At 39.1% G+C, this 19544-nt stretch overlaps 1 protein-coding gene across 1 annotated transcript in view; it reads left to right on the top strand.

The window, feature by feature from the left end:
• The first annotated feature begins 2563 nt into the window (after window positions 1–2563).
• The window catches only part of LOC114476488 (heparan-sulfate 6-O-sulfotransferase 3-B-like), a 28775-nt gene continuing 11794 nt past the window's right edge, over window positions 2564–19544 (top strand). The window contains exon 1 of the mRNA XM_028468062.1: window positions 2564–3327. Within this exon, the coding sequence (XP_028323863.1) occupies window positions 2795–3327 (533 nt within the window). The 5' untranslated portion in view covers window positions 2564–2794. The remainder of the gene's footprint in view (window positions 3328–19544) is intronic.

The following is a 19544-nucleotide window of genomic DNA, read 5'->3' as shown; positions in this document are numbered from 1 at the left end:
AATTTTGTGCATCTTTGTTGTGTGTTTTAGTTTACTTCCACACACAATTAAGACTTAAGATGTGTAGATGAATCTAGAGTTTCTTGCTCGAGCAACCATTGACATCCTGTAGAGGCAGTGCTGATTTATTAATTACCCCATAAGCATCCCTTATGGTCAAAGATAAAAAAAATACCTCATAATTTCTCAGCCTATTGGGAATTTGGTTTTTTCGGATTAATTGTGGCAGAAATAGGAAGTATTTACATTGAATAACTTTGAGTGCACATGTCCTCCCATAAGTCATACATTACCTTGCAGACATTTTGACTCCCATAAGCCTGTTACTTAACAGCAAGACAGTATTTATACCGTGAGGTGCTTACTTTTGAATATATTCATCATGCTGCGCAGCGGTTTTCTCCTCAATAACGTTCTCCAGTTTTATTGTACTGCACCTCAATACTCCATCGACATTTTCTGAATAGGCACTCAGGCAGCCGCTTTTGTTAAAAATGCTTTAGAAACTTGCTTGGTGACAAAAGATACAATAAGAAAAATCCGATCAACAGGAACCAAAAACCGCTCCAATAATTATTTCCATCATGCTTGAGCTCAATAATGGGAGACCATGTACCTATAGAGGCTGACTCAGCATTTCCAGGGTGGTGATGGGGGGGGGGGGGGGGGGGGTTCTTATAAAGCTGCAGTGGGGAAAGGCATGTTGGGGACCTCATAAATAACCCTCCTGCACAGGCACAACAGCAGCAGCCTTCGCTTCACGCTGCAAAAATACTCATGCAGATTCCCTTTGTCAGGCCCTGATCAGCATTCTGTTCGTCTCTATTGCTATAACTGAGCCGTGCGTCTGTGTCAGGTAAAGAACACGCTGCCACTGGGCGTTATCGTCATCACACAGGCAGAAACACACCAATGTCCAGCTGGATCAGTTCCCTGCAACCCTTAAAAGAAGATGTTTCATGCATTGCTGTCTCATAATGATTGCACTTCCTGTGGTGTTGACCTTTGACAGCATGTGCAGACAAGTAAAATAATAAATAAATAAATAAATAAAAGAAGATATTTCTTTCTCTGACACTTGAAATACCAAATTTCTCCAAACTTCTCTCTGACAGAAAGAAAAAGGTGGCCTGAGACTAAAGACCCATACAGATTAAGTCCATGTCAGAGCAGGAGGCCACAGTGCACAGCGAGCAGGAAAGAGGATTGAAAAGAATGCATAGTAAAGTGCAGCCTGGGTAAATCCCTTGATGGAGACTATCTTAGGTAAAACAACAAAAGCTTCTGGTGGGGGGGGGGGGGGGCATAAAGAAAATCCTAAGGCTGATTGTAAACCCTGCTTTACTGCATCATATGGTCAAGCAACAGGATGGTTGCACATATCTGGATCTATCCATGGTGCTGAAATCAGATTCACAGACACTTTCCTGTACATCCCAAAAAAACAAAACAACAAAAACAAGAGCGTAAACCTGCTTTCAAATAGTTTTATTAAAAAAAGAAATGTTGGTAACACTTACTTACTTTTATACATATGGCTCACATTACGCTGTCATTATCTGACAATAGCATGAATATGGTAGAGCTAATCCCTGACAGAAATAAGGGGCTCAAAAAGTGCAGAAAAGGTTAAATATTTCATTAACTTTTTTTTATTTTTTAAACCGAGAGAGACGCAGGTAAACAATTACGTTGACAAAATTAAGTGACTAAATGTTGAATTTTCCCTCATCCACACACACACACACACGCACGCGACAACGCTCATGAGGAACAAGCTCAAGAGTTTTCAAAATAAAGTCCAACCTGAGGGACTCATCATCAAATGCATTGTTTGACTTAAATCTACCATTGTCTGGTCCTTTCAATCCTTAACTATATCATATATCCAATCGGATTCTGGTTTATTCTTATAAGAATTAAAGCAATCAGAAAATTTGTTTTAATTGTGGCAGAAATGTCCTCCCATCCATTATAAATGTCACTAAGAAAAAAGCTGTTATCTTTCCAGTAACACTTTACTTGAACTTTTATACATAAGGCTGACATTACACTGTCATTATTGTGACATCACACCTGTCATTAGCATGAATAAGGTGTCATGAAGGCTGTCATTGTGTTGTTCGTTATCCTAACCCTATCCCCATTAGCTCCCTCGACCTAACCCCAACCCAAAAAATGCCAACATAGCTCTAAAGGTGTCATAATTTAGCAAAAAGCACGTAATGACAGCCTTCATGACACCTTATTCATGCTAATGAAATAATGACAGCCTCATGTATAAAACTACAAGTGTTACCATCTTTCCTAACTTCACTCCGGCACGTGTTTATTACACCCGACATTTTACTAATGAAAGACTTGTAATTATCATAGGTAAAAAAATAAATAAAAAAAAACATAATAAATGACTTCTTTTCTAGCATGAACTATTTGCTGTTTTCTCCAGGAAATAATTCGCTACTGACGCCCTGGTGCTGCAAAGTTTTACTTTGAAGGTGTAAACCGGAAGCGGCCCTGGTAAACACGGTTGGCTTGTCTCGCAGACTTCAGGCTGCCAGGGAGCGCAGCAGTTGGCAGAACAGCCGGGCACGGATGCTCCTCATCGGGTTAGGTGTGAGGAAAAAGCTCGACGGACATTCGGACATGTTAGTGCGGGAGAAGCAGTGACCGCGCTCGGACAGCCTAATGTTGGAGCAGCTGGGTCTGCTCCGGGACTCCAGCTGCAGGATGAGACCTCGGACCTCCAAGTTATGCCCTCACGTACCCGCGGAGTGATTGACAGCTGAGCGCCATGGAGGAAAAGTTCAACAGACTCATCTTCATCCCCGTCGCGGCGGTGCTCTTCCTTATGGTCGGGTACCAGTACGTGTGCCCCGCGGAGCGGAACACCTGCTCGTTCCGGGCGGAGGACGGCGGCCTCTTCCAGCGCTACGCCTCCGGGTTTGACTTAGTTTACACGGAGGAGGCGGACGAGGACCTCACGTCCAAGACTGTGTCCCGCTTCAACTTCACGGAGCGGGACTTGGACCGCCATGTCGACTTCAACATCCGCGGGGAGGACGTGATGGTGTTCCTGCACATCCAGAAAACCGGCGGCACCACCTTCGGTCGCCACTTGGTGAAAAACATCCAGCTGGAGCAGCCGTGCGACTGCATGTCCGGCCAGAGGAAGTGCACCTGCCACCGGCCCGGGAAGGCCGAGTCGTGGCTCTTCTCCCGGTTCTCCACAGGCTGGAGCTGCGGGCTGCACGCAGACTGGACCGAGCTGTCCAGCTGTGTGCCCGTGGTGATGAACCGGAGGGACAAGAAGAGCAAGAACAGGAGGTGAGCGGGGACTGGTGCTAGGTGCTCCATCAATCTCACTTTTACAACTATTATCATATTTGATTTGTGAAATTCCTCAACTAGTTCTAAACTTTCCTGATGCTTTAGATCGACGTTCCCATTGGTTTTAGTTTCAGGTGTATTGGTATTAGTAAGAATGTATACATGCTACCTTAACCTTATTCTATATTATCAAATAATAAATCTTACACAATCATTTATTCCCTAAATACCCATCACATATCCGTTCACTTCCACACTGGGATGATCTTAAAAAATGATCCTAAAATCTTAATCTTGAGTAAAGTAAATGTATTTCAATTCATGTAGTCACACTAACACTTATTCATTCCGTATTTAAATATTAAATAAAGAGGGCAAATACCTCAGCACCCCACCCATTGAGAAACTGAAAAATTAATATCCCATGTTGGACAATTCACCTCACTCTCTCCTATGTGCAATATGAACATTCAACTCAGGTTATATTTATTTATTTAGTTTACTTCTGTTTTTTCCTTGTTTGGCTCCTTCTACTGTCATGGCTGATTTGTTGTTTGTAATTTTTTTTAAAAATCTGACTCAGGGATGTGCACAAGAATTCCATTTAATACCTGTTCTTTTTAACTTACATATGGCAGTGAACTGTATTTCGTTGTATTTTGCTTTAGGTGATGGTTTCCCCATCGCATAGGAATCAATGAAAGGATTAACAATGAGGTCGCTACAAATGTCCATCAGAGCCAAGTGGAACTCATTCAAGAATTAGAACATGATCAAAGGCATCAAAGCCACACAAATCTACTTGATTTCCAATTATTAAATCAATTATGTTGTTTCAATTTCAGATAAAAAAGGCTTTTGTTTTTAAATTGATTCAAAACAGTTTGAATTCACGTATTCAATTTTTTCAACAACAAAAATGTTAAATGTATTTTTTTGATTACTTAATCATGAATTATTGATTTTTCCCCCCCTTTCTACTGGTAAAAGTGTGGGGTAAAAATTGCACATCATTTTGTTTTGCATGCACAGACAAACGATCCCCCTAAAATGTCCCCACGACCCACAATCTGTGCACATGAAAAATACTTTTATTCAGATGAAGGGAATAATTAAACTGATTTGTTGACTGATGCAGAGTTAAAGCCAGTTTCCTGTCTGTCTGAGGGTGTGCAGAAGGTGAATGAGTCGTGTAAGTGAATAGACAAAATTATGAATGGGTCAATGAGGGTGAGGAGTGTGCAATACTCAAACTGATCCAGTTACCATCAGTCGATCGATATTATTGATTAAACTAAGTGACCAGTGTGGATAACGTGTGGGGCTGACCTGTCCTGGTGTAGACTTATGCTCAACTCAATAGACTCTGAGCTTTGATTACCTGGAGCTAAGTGGATTTATAACATGTGGAGGTAGTGTCACTAATTCTCTGTCTCTCTCTCTCTGTGTGTGTGTGTGTGTGTGTGTGTGTGTGTGCGTGTGTGTGTGTGTGTGTGTGTGTGTGTGGCCTGGTTGGCACATTAAGCAGGAAAATGCTCAGAGCTGCTAAAGCTGATGTGTTAAGTGTGGACAGGCTGCAGCTCCCAGCAAAGGCGCTCAGGCTTAGCTCAGTAAATCACTTAAGGAGGCCGAGGTCCTCCGAGGTGTGTCACCCGCGTGGCTCAAGCCAATTTGCCCCTCGGTTGGTTAAGAGAGCAAATCGCCATATGTTACAGAGGGCATAGGAGGTGTGGGTGGGGGTGATGGATCCCATTCAAGGGCATGTGTGCATTTTGCACCAGGTAGTGAAATTATGTGTTTTGGCCATTAATGGCTTTTACTGGGAAGAAAGAAAGAAAGAAAGAAAGAAAGACATCAGTCATTAATTCAGAAAAAGAAGTCTAAAGTGTTTCACTTCAAGTTAATTCAAGAATAAAATTATATATAATGGTTACACCACTGGACTCAAATATACAAAAACTCTTTCTCACCCACCGCGGGCAGTCTCTTTTTCCTTCAAGCTCGGGTCCTCTACCAGAGGCTTCTGGACCGAGATGTCTGATGTATTTCCTGGGATCTGCTGTAGCCACTCTTCCAGTTTGGGGGTCACTGCCCAGTTGGTTCGCCATTACCATTCTGTCCGTCTGTATCTGGAAGTCCCACAGGATCTTAGCTCGGTTATTTTCTACCGCCTTTGGAGGTGTTTCCCACTTTGACCTTGGGGTTTCCAGCCCATACGCTACACAGATGTTTCTGTACACTATGCCAGCTACTTGGTTATGGCGCTCCATGTATGCTTTCCCTGCTGTTATGTGCTGGATTGTCTCAGGGGCCTCTTTGCACAGTCTCCACCTGGGGTCTTGTCTGGTGTGGTAGATCTGGGCCTCTATTGCTCTGGTGATCAAGGCCTGCTCCTGTGCAGCCATGATGAGTGCCTCTGTGCTGTCCTTCAGTCCAGCTCTGTCTAACCATTGGTATGATTTCCTGATATGCACCACTTCAGTTATGTTTTGGTGGTACATCCCATGTAGGGGCATACAGTGCCATGAGTTTCTTTAGCCAGTAGGCTATCATGTCCCTGACCTGGTGCTGTCTAGTTTTTCCATACCTGAGACTCTTTCTTGGATGTCTGCCACTGTGACGGTGACTGGATTCTGTTCAGGGAGGTTGCTGTGGTCTTCTCTCAGAGCCACCAGCCTCTGTGCATCACTGTTGTGTGCTGCCTCCTTCTCCCATATGCCTTTCCAGTACTGTTCAGTTTCCAGCCTTGGTGGGTCTGCTCTGCTATTGCTCCCCTTCCTGGTTCAGTTGTGTACCTTTGTTTGGCAGTTTCCAATGCTTCAGGTATGGGTATCTGGTTGTACCTCTTTCATGGTGGGTATTTCATCTCATGGTTGCTCTTACGATAGCCAAGTGTCTCTAGTTGATGTAGGGATTATCACGAAATGAACCCCCTGAAATAGAAATAGATAAACAACAAGCAATAAATGGTAACACTTTACTTGATGTTTTATACATAAGGCTGACATTACGCCGTCATTAGCATGAATAAGGTGTCATGAAGTGTTGTTCGTTATCCTAACCCCAATAGATCCCTCCAACTAACCCAAAAAATGCCAACATTGCTCCAAAGATGTCATAATTTAGCGAACGACACCTTCATGACACCTCAATGCTAATTACAATGTCAGCCTTATGTATAAAACTTCAAATAAAGTGTGACCGAATATACCCTCACCCACATGTTTTGGGAGAAGTTCATGCATTTACACTACATTTTCCCATTAAACATGTGGTTAAATAGTGTATAGTAGAGATGTAACAATTCACTCAACTCCCGATACGATTCGATTCACGATACTGGGTTCACGATACGATTCTCTCACGATTTATTTTTTTTTTGGGAAAAAAACTAGAAAATACTGTACTATTTTCCTTTTATTTTTCATTGTCAAAAGAATCCCTTGATAAACTATTCAGAACAATGCAATTTAACTAAAAATAAATCTTGAATGAAATAAAGGAATAATACAAATGAAGAAGCCTTTTAATTAAAATTCTGGTTCTATAGTAAACAATGCAAAACTGCATAATAGTCCTTTTTTTTAAAGTGCAACTGAAAATGTATTTTGTGCCTTAACAATTGGGCTTTAAAAAAAAAAAAAACCAGTCTGCACTGTATTTACGTCAGGTATTTGTTTGGACCAGCAGAGGGCGCTGGTAACCCAGTGGTCAGTTGGCATGCAGCTAATTTGTGCAGTGAAGAAGAGATGCTATGCTAGCAGACAGAGCTAATAGAAAAACGTGACTTTTACAGATATTCACATAATATTACAGATGTTCTTTCGGTGCTAAATGGGTAAGGAATCATTTATGATCATGTTTAAGAGTATAAGGCGGCCAGAAAGAAAGTAGTAGCAGATTCCGCCCGCCACCTACGCTTCTGGATAGCGCCCTCTGCTGTTTTAAAGCACTGCGATTCAATTTTCAGAAAATCGATATCAACCATGATACCACTGAATCAATTTTTAACTGCCTTACGATTAATCGTTACATCCCTAGAGTATAGTGTTAAACACAGACTTGTCTCTGGCCTACAATTTTCTGTTTAAAATTTTCACCAATTCCATTTCGACATATACCCATTTCCGTTCTTATCTTTCTCTGTTCACATGACTTTACTGGCTATTAAACTTCACGAGGGCTTTACATTGTCTGTGCGTGACACTGGTTTTACAGAATAAACACCATGGAAATCTTTATTTACCGCCAACTGGTGAATCACACTAAAGAACACTTCAGATGAAGTTGTGCATATATTTTCAGTCACAGGATAACATGATCACTAGACAAACTGTTACACATACGCAAGATTTTGAACAGGACTATGGACGGGCTTGGATATATTTGTCCATTTGTCACACATTCAGTCAACCATTTTCCTTTAAATATATAGTGTGTGAATGTGTGATGCTGTGCTAAATCATGAATGTGAAGAATACCCATGTCATGTGGGTGTCAGATTTTAAATAAAAAGAGTGGAAAACGATGGGCCAGAATGCCATTTTAACGTTTTGATATTTTTTTCTATTTAGGAACGTGAATTGGGTTTTTTTTTCTGTCCGTAGTATTCCATGATCACTCACAGTTCGAGGTCCTACATGTCAGACAGCATATAGAACAAAATCTCTTGATTCTGCACGTTTGAGTTCATTCTTGTGAGATTTGAGCATTGATGGTACGATTTGGTGACATTCAGAGTTAGTAATCATCAAATTAGGAACAACTATTAAAGAAAATGGAAATAAAAGACAAATGGGTATTCCCATAAACTGAATCAAACATGTTGTTCAGCTGTGGTTTTCCTGATGCTTTAGTACTCGACTGCCTTACGAACCGATCTGTAAAGTGCTTTCTCTTTTAAGCCTCGGCCACTTTGTAGGCTGTGGAGTTATTTTATGTGGGCAGAGATTTAGAAAAATGCAAACAAAACTTTAAGTATTGAAATATAAGATAAGGTAATCCTTAATTAGTCCCATATTGGTGAGTTTTTTTGCAAGTGGATTTGCAATTACTTAAACTAAAGACACAGGGGGGTTGAATTTGAGCAAATGTCATTCTTCAAATCGAATATTATAGTAAGTGGTCATCCCAAGATTAATTCCTGTCAGTTCAGACAGAAGTGAAGCAAGAGCAGTAGAAGCTGCCGAAGCTGGTATTGTTGCAACAAGAGAACTCTTGGGAATCACTCAGTGGTTCCCCCCCCCCGACATCTTCAGAAGGTAAATGCTTTCTGCGTTCCTCTTGGGAGTCAAAGGACCTCACAGCTATACTCTAAAGACCTGGACCTATACTCAAGGACAAACATTCACCTTTGTTGTGCTCTTTCCAAGTGGAGCTAAAGGCACCTGAGATTCATTATTCACCACACGTGACCTTGTTGGGTCAAAACTCAGTTAACAGTAGCTAAGCCATTGAAGGATAATGTCAGCTTGAGTTTCAGTTTGTGTTTGGGATATTAACCACATGTTTTGGGAGAATTTTGAGCATTGCCACTATGTGTGCAGCAAGTGTTTGGAAGAGCTAAACACTAATATGTCGAGTAGTGTGCAAAATCTACACGAAGAAATGTTAGTCATACTGGATCTCGTGAAATTTGACAAGATTTGAGCGTACAGTTTTGAGTTCTGAAGCGATTAAAACATTTAATGTACTAGTGATTTTTGCATTGTTTTTGTATCGTTTATTTGTAATTACAATAAATTAGGAAAAGATGAGACAACCTTAGAAAAAATCAGGAAGAGCTTCATGGGAGCCTGGAACAAAAAGGGCAATCTTTAATCTAATCTGGATTCATTCTGAAGAACCAGAGCCACTTTTCTAACAAAATGACCCTGAACTTTATAGTTGGGTTGAATCTCCTTGATCCATATATTCCCTGGGGTCTGTTTATGTATGTGTTTCCACGGTGTTCGGTATTCATGCTACTACGCGCACATGAGCCGTGACCTGAGGAATGAGCAACATGCCAATCTTCTTTCATCCCAAAAATAGTTTGTAGCACCTGGACCATGTTTTCAGTCCAGGTAGTTGGGCTAGGCAATATATCATGATTCAGGATATATTGAGTTTTCTATTTTGGTGATATAGAAAATGACAATATCGCCTCTATGGTGATCTATCTATATTTGTTTAACTTGTGATTTGTACTGTGAGATTATATAGACAAAAACATCATACAAATACTTAATATTATTGATAGAGTACAGTCAAACAGTGTCCTTTACAATGTTTCAATATTTCAGAGATACAACATATGTTGTATAGCTTATTTTGTATTAAAATTCTAGTTTTAGGAGTTGCTTTCACTACTTCTCAGAGCAGCATGAAAAGCACAGATGGATTTCTGAGCGTATCCTAACCCAGACCTTCTCTTAAACAAGCCACACTACAGAACTCACTCACAGGTGCTGTCCTTTATAGGGGAAAAGGACAAAAGTGGCACAATTTGTGCAGCGGTTTGTTAATAAATGAGCCTGTGTGGCATTTTGCGTCAGCAAATTTAACACTTGAGCTGAAAATATTGATATTAATATCGTATGTCGCCATTTTCAGAAAAAATATTGAGATGTGAGTTTTGGTCCATATCGCCAAGCCCTTTTAATGTTAAACAGTGTAAAAAACTCAAAATTATTACAAAATCCTTCAATTTTCCTCAAATTATTACTTAAATATTTCCTTAATTAAATATAAATTGCTCATAAAATCAAGGAAATGTAAAGTAAATATCTTGCTGGGACTGATATATTTCACTCTTTGCTTGGATATTGTTTTTTTTTTTTTTCACCACATATTTTGTATTTTATGTATACATAGAAGTGAAAACTATGGCACAATTATGTTGAAATTACTTGTTTTCTCGCATTAAAATCTGCGGCCCACCTGAGATCTCACTACTCCGTATTGTTTGTTAATAAATGTGACAGTGTAGCATTTTGCATTAGCAAATGTAACACTATTGTCTTTCTGGTAAGACTTTATTCAATTAAAAATATTGATATTAATATTGTATATCACCATTTTGAGAAAAAATATCGAGATGTGATTTTTGGTCCATATCGTCCAGCTCTACCAGGTAGATCCCTTTGCCGGTAGAAATTTCCATCATTCATTTTATTAGATATTTACAGTACGGTTGCTATTGTCAGCTTTAAACATGGTCCCGGCTGAACACTGAACCACAAACTGAAGATCGTTCTAAAGGAATGTTGTGCCTCAAAACAAACGTGGTGGATCGTGGCGTTACCACCAGGCTTTTTGCTGCAGCTTCATCAGATTTGAAAGCCTTTGGTCCTGTCGCTTTGGGTGATGTAGTCCCTGTGTGATGGACTGTGACACACACAGGGATGGCAGCAAAGGGGAACGGAGCTGAACTATTGCGTTTGTATAAAGTCGTGTTATGACTTGGCTTAATACAATATTTAATGCTGTTTTGGAAGATTTGTGTTTCACTCAAAAATCTATCTGCTCTGCGCTGTTTCCCAAATAATGAATCCGCCCGGCTCAGAGTTTAAAACGCATTTAAGACTTTTTTGGTTGATATAAAGCGATCCTTTCTTGTACAAGTTGCAAGGCTGGGTGACGGGGAGAGCAGACAGGCAATGATCACACACTGTGAATGAATGCCGCCCACACTGATGTAAAGCCGACCTTCACCAGGATGTGATGTGGCTCACAGCAACCACATGCTGGTTTGTTTAACTGCTTTAGAGTCTCGCTTATGTTCCGTCTTTGTATCAAACATTGCACTGGTCAGACAACACAGCCATTAAATACATTGCTAAGAACAAATTCTAAATGATAAGGAGTCTTTATAGAAATACATATTGGTATTTTATATATAGGTTTAATTCAAAGTGTATTTTGCGCTACTTCATTCAACCAAGGAGAATAAGGTGACAGACACAGACGGCACTGGCAAGTGTGTGTCCATCTGTGTCTGTTATTGGTGCAAAGGAGGAACTGGTATGCAAAAGAAAGCACAACGGGTCACTTATTTGGAGATAATTTGGATTTCAACAATCTGATGTGCAGCAATCTGAAAAGTTCTTACTGATGGTTTGAGCACGACTTACATAGTCTTCCACCAACATTCATGACTGACACAAGATGCTGATTCCCAACCACTGTGGAACATTAGTCAAGCCTCAGATCTTGTGTTTCAAATTTTCCCAAATTCTGTTTCAGGCGATTTCCGGGTTCCGTTATCACTTCCGTTTCATTTGCTTTCCCTTATTTGACGTACTTAGTTACATACTGATTGGCCAAAAATACAAAAGTGATAAATTCATGGTTGAAATGAATGGAGATTTTTTTTTTCTTAATAAATAGTTGGTGTCAACATTTTAACCAAAGATGGCTAGAATATTTAAAAGTAGTTTAAAGTGACTTTACCATAAATAATAAAACCACACATTAGTATTAAGAAGTAATGGTGTTGTTACCTAAAGCCTGACCAGTTGACAACCACTGTTCTAATCGTATGTAATTACACCAAATGAAAATTCTAATGGGATGAGTAAAAAATAGACAGTTGTCCTCATATCTTTCTGGGCCTTATTATTGTGTTTTTAATGACTTTAATAAACTGACAAAACAATATTATTTTTTATCATCTTACAAAGGAACGTTATTAAATCCTTGTAATATGTAATAGAACTACCAAAATGTTAATGGTACGGCACATTTTTCCACTGCACTGTAGATGACAGTCTCTTGCTGCTGCCTGGTTTCTCCACCGTCCTCCATGCATTGAATAATATCGGAGTCTCAGGGGCTTTGAGAAACCAAGCGAACTGTGACTAAAATTGCTTCACCCTTCCCAGAATATATGGAATATCTGCTGCTTCTCTTCTTAGTATCCATCTGGGATGTGTTGGAAATCCACCCCTTGTCATGATAACAGCACTCAGTGACAGATAGTGGCTTTTACCTGGAGCCGCCTCATTAGTGGATGAAGATTTTGCAGATTTGGTGCTTGTCGCTGGTCCTGCTGCTCTGTTCTGGATGAAGAAACACCATCTGTCTGCTTTTGAGCAGCGCTACAAAGTCACCTTGAGATCACCTCTCCGCTGCACAACATCCCAGTGTTGGAGTTATTCGCTCACGTCCCGCATCGATTGCTGCATAATATTCCATCGACTTTTATTCGCAATCATTTTTTATTCATGCTTTAGTTCTTTTGACAGGGGAAACATTAATAAAGCACGTGTAGAGAGAAAGGAAAGGATTGTCATTAATTAGATCCTTGGTTCCCTAAAGAGTTGGCATAGCAACCAGTGCCAGTTTTAGGAATACAGTATTTGGCATCTGGTGAAGAAATATAAAGAATGGGTTCTAAGGGCGGTGTTTAGCTCAGTGGGTAGAGCGCCCACCCCATGTACAGAGGCTATAGTTCCTCACCTGCAGCGGGTCCAGGTTCAATTCCTGGCCTGGGACCCTTTCCTGCATGTCATTCCCTGCTCTCTCTGACCCCTTTCCTGTCAAGCAACTGTCATATAAAGGCCACTAGAGCCAAAAAAATCCTTTAAAAAAAAAAAAAAAAAAAAAAAAAAAATGGGTTCTAAATTAGACACCTACCCCAGATCATTTTGGTGTTTGCTTTATATTTTAAGTGTCTACATGATTCATTTTACTTTGTTAATTCCAGCTTTTTAAATTCCCTCTGAACACAAAGCATATTCGCAGCTCATCTGGGTTCTAATTAACACATTTCATCTCTATGCGCACATATTGAGAAGTAAGTTCACAACGACACCCCATCGCTGTTCAGGAAGTTGATTATCATTCACAGATTGCTAAAAGGATTACTCAGCTAGTCACCTCAAATTTTCTAAACTTTTAGGTCCCAAAAAAACAACTTTGAGTTACTCTAAAAAACGTTGACCGTAAGAAAGCATCACATGAATGGACTTTAGATGATAAGTCCTGAAGCGGAATAACAAAATGTACGAGACATCTTTAGAGCCAGTCATATTAACTTTTAGCCTTCAAATACACTAAATATTCTTTTATATGTGGCCAACACCTTTTTGGAGATTTCATCACATCAGCATTTGCATATCATGTTGTTGTTAAGTCAGTCAATCTTTCTTATTTCCACTTCGTAAGTCTGTGGTGAAATAGTATTTCAGTCCAATGTTTTAGTGCTTAGTTGCGTATCATCCAGTTCCTTGGATAATATGACATTATTTCAAGAAGACCAGGAACATTACAGTGAACGGATTTTGACATTAGACTGAACAGTAAATGAGAAATCAGAATCAGAATCAACTTTATTGATCAAGAGTGTATGAATACACACGAGGAATTTGTCTTGGTGACCTCAACCAATGGTGCAGGATTTAGATGCCACTATTTGCCATCTTACTACAGACCTAATCTTGCCTTCCAGTGAACCAAATAAAAAACGTAAAACTAAGACCAGAACAATTGGATCCCTTTAACCTAATCAAACCAGTTGGAGTTATGTGAATGAAGCAATACGTCAGTTTGTCAAATATGTAAACCTAAACAAGCATTTGTTAAAGTGCAATTTTCTTTGCATTTCACCTGTTTGCTAACGCAGATTATAAAAACGTGTTCAAATTAGGTTTTTGCGCTCGCAATCTCACATCGGTTGCTGAGTAGTCTTTTTTTTTTTTTCGTAAAAGAAGCTAATAGACAAAGGCCTGTAATTGAATTACAGCAAACAAATGCAAATAACTATCTGTGAGGTAGTCAATGCTGTGGGGAGACTATGAATAACAGCAGATGATGGAGGGATGGAAAAATGATGGATAGCATACGAGAAAAGGGGAACAAAACCTCACAAGAAAAGGTTCATTTGTGTTTGATCGATTAATGCCAGAAATAACTTGAGCAAAAAAAAAATGCATTAGCCTGTTGATATGCATCAATACCAACCCTTTAGAATTTGTTTTACTTGTGACTTTGTCTTCACCCTTTGTACAAACATATCGTGTTCATTCATAGCTGTTGACAGCCACACACTGATAAAAAAAAACAACCTCAAAGTGATGGATTGCTGACAAAATAATGTGTGACCTTCCAAGGCTAGAGATTACAAGAACTGCTGTAGCTTTCAAACCACATATTCAAGCACACACACACCCACACACATTGATTCCATGCTTCCACCTAACATTAGCTGAGTTTCCATCGCAGATTTTTGCAAAATAAAAGTTATATTTCTAAATGCCGACAAAGTATAATTGCATTTTGAAAGTGTTTCCATTGAACGTTGTTTTGGGGAGGAGCCTCGCACCTCCTGTGAAATCTCATCCCGCGAGACTTCGGAGAGAAGTGGTCATGTGACCAGGTACCTCACGTTTGCGGAAAAAGTGTTTCCAAAGCGCTGTTGCGACACATTTGAATATCAAAACGTCTGAAAAACCTCCTCATGAAAACTTCAAAACATTTTAGTGAAATTTGAGTGTTTTTCAAAATTCAGGTGTTTCCATTACCAGTTTTTTTTTGTACCATTTAGATTTTACGCATTTTCAAGGGTAATATTAACGCAGCTACAGACTGAATGCTGGGTTAATCTTCACAGCGTACACCATTCCTTCTTGCACGTTTTATCTTCGAGGCCTAAAAAAGTTTTTCAATTGTTTTTGAAGAAGTTGTGCAATGAAAAAGTACATGTGTGTATTTCAGGATTTAGATCCTGAGTGCCTGCTTGCTGCATCATTGGAGACACTTTCCTTACACAAGTCGGGATTCGTCATTTCTGGTGGGTGGAAGAGTAGCTGTACACTACCTGACACCTGAGTTTTATGTATAGGACTGGGTGAATGTGCAGCTCTTTAGGGAAAGCTTGAGCTGCAGCCTGATGTTGGGATGTGGGCTGATACAAGATACATAAAGATGTTTTCACCTCAGGTTCTTCATCCTGTATGTGCACAAACATCGTCCTACTTGGAATGAGGACGATGATGATGTAGATAAGTTAGCTAGTTAATACGTTAATAAATAATGAATCCTCTGATATTAGCCATACCCCAACTCAAATCATCCATCCTTTTACCATGTTCAGTGCCTTTTATACTTAGCTATACAACAATATCTCTCACCAGCAAAGATTTTTTCCCAGTAAGCTTTCCGTTAACCAAAAAAATTGAGACAAAACACTTTATATCAAATATGGTAACAATCAAAAAAAGGGCATTAGCTAAGTGCTAGCCCCAAAAAACAGACTTATCCTGTACTTTGTTAACAAGGGCTAAATGTACAAACTGTAACCGAGTAATTCATAAAGGTCATTTGGTTTGCAGCTATTTAACCGTTGAGATGAGAACTACTTTTATCGTCACTATCACGTTCTAACGTTATGACGAATCTTCGCGTTCCACGTGTTGTAGATGGTAAATGTGCCATCTTGTTCTGAGACTGTAAAGGAATTTCTTGCCATTGGCCAGTTTTACAGGATTTGGTTAGCTTAGCACGTAGCAGTGCTGGTAGAGCAGAGTGAAAAAGGGGAAAATTAAATGTAGATACAATGGAATTTATGGTAAACCAATAATGGAGGTGTCCAAGTTGAATTCTCTGTGAGTTTGAAGAGCGAAATAGTGTGACAAGAACATGTTATGTGAATGATGATTGGCTGAAATCTCTAAAAAATAGTGATCCTTACATATAAAGGACTATTACATGTGATTGCAGTCATTTAAATGCACTTTCAGCCTTCAAAGACATTTCTTAAAGGAATTAGTAACAACGTTTTATTATTCAACTTTAGAGTTATTATCTAAAGTGCCTTCATGTAATGGGTTGCATATTGCTTTAAGTGGCTTTTTGTATTTTAGGGCAACAGGCTGTTAAAAATAGTCAAATGTCAGTTAAATAATAAATTGTACATACAACTACTATACAGTACATGCCTCACATATTGACATTTTCAATAGCAAAAGCTGGGGAAGGCTTTTAAGTGAATTTAAGTAACGAATTAATGCTTTCCTGTATATGGTTTGCATGCCTCCAGGGGTATGCCTACCTGTAGTTGGGAATAATCAAAAGTTCTATTGAACACCAAAGTTCTCTAAAGTCACCTCCTCCAAAGTCAACACCTTCTGTCTCACTGCATTTCCACCTATACTTAAGTAGCTCCGTCTAATTAGCGTAAAAATCTATTTTAACCACCTAATAATGAGTATATATTTAGCTGCAGACTATGACTTGTCTGTACAATGTGGGTTTACTTGGACTCAGTGGTGCGTGTTCAGTTGGTACCTTTAATGTATGCCTTTTAAATGTGAATTTACACCCGATGCCAGAAATAGCCCAAAATGTAAGAAAATTGCTGTTGCGTGAACTTGATAATGAACTGACCTGCACTAACTTGTAATGGAGGAACAGCTCGGCTTTGCTGTTCAAACTAATTGTGTGGACACACTTGTGTATGTGCTTTGGTCCCAGTGGGAGAATGCCTGAGAATCCCAGTGGGAAAACATCCCAGTGAGGTTGACGTACGCACGTTTGCCGTCAGCAGCCTGTAGGACTGCACTGGCTCAGTGTGTAATATTTATAAATACATAGATATTTCATCTGGCCCACAAAGACAAATGTAAGATATCATCTGAGATATTCATTTAAAAGGGCATTCTAGTGTTTGATTCATGGTCTTGTTTATTTTGGTGCAGTCCTTTCATTGCCTGTTTAAGCAAGCAGGAAAAGAAGTACGGTGTGCCAAGCTGAGTCAATGAGGTTGTTATTAGAACAATCAATTGCTGAATTGTCAGACTGTAGTAGAACAGGCTGTGGTTACTAATAAGCAAATCGATCCCAAAGGTGGTGGGAAGAATGTGGTGGACTGTGTCACTCCGTCCAGTCCAGCCTTCTAGGGACACCAAGCAGTGTTGCATATTCTTGGAAGAACTGCAAGATATTCAAGGGATCTTGGTAATCTGCACAGGATTAGGGCCGGTTGAACACAGGTTTTATATACAATATAAGAAGGGGATGGAGGCAGGGGGATTGGAATAGTATTAATCCAGTAGTCCAGATTTAGAAAGAAACCTGTCGACTGGATTGAAGCTCTCTGCCCGTGATCTTGTCAGTTTTTACAGAAAGCATGAAAACATCTCAGAGAGAGTCTTTGTAAATCAGATCAGTAATCAGCTCACTGTTACTGGTTGTTGCTGTCGGACTTTGAATGCTGTGGATGACGAACTGTATCAGGAGCCTCGGAGTGCATTTTAAGTGTTATTTGCACATCACGTAACACTTGTTTATAATGCAAAGCCATCTTAGATCAGAACAGTCTATTTCCTCTTCATTATTCAGCTCGACAGTGTCGTGTAATTAATGCAGCGCTGTGCAACCACAGTTTTTGTCGCGTTACAATGTTTAAAGAAATGTTGTTTTCTTTGCTATATTCTTCACCCGCAAGGGTCCATTTCACAAATTATGGATGCTATATTTAAGCCAACGGATGGCAAGATACATAATATCACAGTTTATACAAACTGAATAAATGCATTGTGGTGTTTTCCTACTTGATGGTGTATAATTATTAACGACTTCAAGGATTTTACTCTGAATAAGCTGAAAATCTCTTTGGGTGAGCACTTTGACAGTCACAGGTGTCAGCATTTTCTCCACGTTTACATTTACGGTCACCAAAAAAAGGGGAAAAAAAAAGACTGAGATCATATTTGTCAAATAAATTCGGGGAACGAAATATGGAAAATATGTTTTCTGATTTTCTGTAACCATAAACGTCCTGAAACGAACAGTCATACGACACTCATACCCTTGCATACTCATTCTCAGCATATTTTGACTGTTAAATGTATAGTTAGCAAGTGTTTGGAAGACGTAGTCAAACAGACGTGGACAAATTAGACGAAATATCACGAGATTGTTCGATTTCATTGGATCCCTCAAGAGATGGTGCAATTTCAGTGAACCGTTTCAACATCTTAAGCATCCAAAAACACAATTGTTTACAAGATGTAACTTAATGAATCCCCCATTTAGCATTTTTGCATGATTTTGGGACATTTAGTGTGTTAGTCAGGGCCGGCCTTCCCAACAGGCAAAACAGGTGGCCGCCTAGGGCGTCATCTGCTGGAAGGGTGCCAAATTGCACCCACCCCCAAATAATAATAATAATTTAAAAAGGTATAATAAACGTGAAACACACCCTTTACAATCATTGTACATGTTTTCGCATATTAAAAATCTGCAACTGTACCTGCTGAACTTCTGCCCATATTTATGCATATTTGTATTTATTTTACGTCTTGTTCTATTCTATATAATTCTATTGTGTTGTTTGCACATTGTGTCCTTTGGTTTTAAGATTTTTGTTACTGGCTAGTAAAACCAAACAGCTAAGTAGAAATTTTATTTTAACTTTTTTGTCTTGTGCTTTTTGCACCATTGTTGTTGTTGTTGTTCCTTCAAGACATTTTACTATACCTGTAGGTGTTATATTGTTTTATAGTGTATTATTCTAATTTTTAAAATAGGTTGTATTTTTTTCAATGGTTGTGTCGCAGAATTGCATTGTTTTGTCTTGATATTAAAAATAAATGATGTTTACACACTGTATAGACTTTAAAAAAAAAAGACGTTATCTGTTTTTATTCATTTATTTAGTAATGCGTGTTAAAGTCCACTCTTGCTGAGGACACCGAATGACCTAAAGCCAGCCTTGGTGTTAGTAATTATATAAAAATAAAAGGAAGCTGATGAAATGGAAATAATTCAGAATTAGATATACGCTGATACAGAATTTGGGAACATTTGAAATCATGAGGTCATAAGTTAGGGGTGTGTGTTTAAGGGATCAGGAATAGGGGTTTAGATTTAGGGGGATAAATTTAGAGTTAAGTTCAGAGAAAATATTTTTAATGTCATTTGCATTCCTAACAAATCTACAAATGGCACAGGTATGGGTTGGGGGGATAGTGAGTATAATAAACTTAGTATAGAAGTGTAACAATAATTGCAGTAAATAAAAGTATCATAAATTGTACATTCAATAGATTTTATACACAATGATACATTTTTTTCTGTTACTGTGTGTGTCAATAGTATACTGTAAATACTAAATTATCAGTATACTTTGCAAAGTTTCGGCATTTCAACACTGCGGTATTTCTGATGTTCAATGACGAGTTTTTTTACTTAAGATCTTTGCAAGGTGGCAACAAAAGCATTCATACAGA

Source organism: Gouania willdenowi, chromosome 2 (assembly GCF_900634775.1).
Source record: "Gouania willdenowi chromosome 2, fGouWil2.1, whole genome shotgun sequence".
Classification (NCBI taxonomy): domain Eukaryota; kingdom Metazoa; phylum Chordata; class Actinopteri; order Blenniiformes; family Gobiesocidae; genus Gouania; species Gouania willdenowi.
This window is presented reverse-complemented; position numbering and strand designations above follow the sequence as displayed.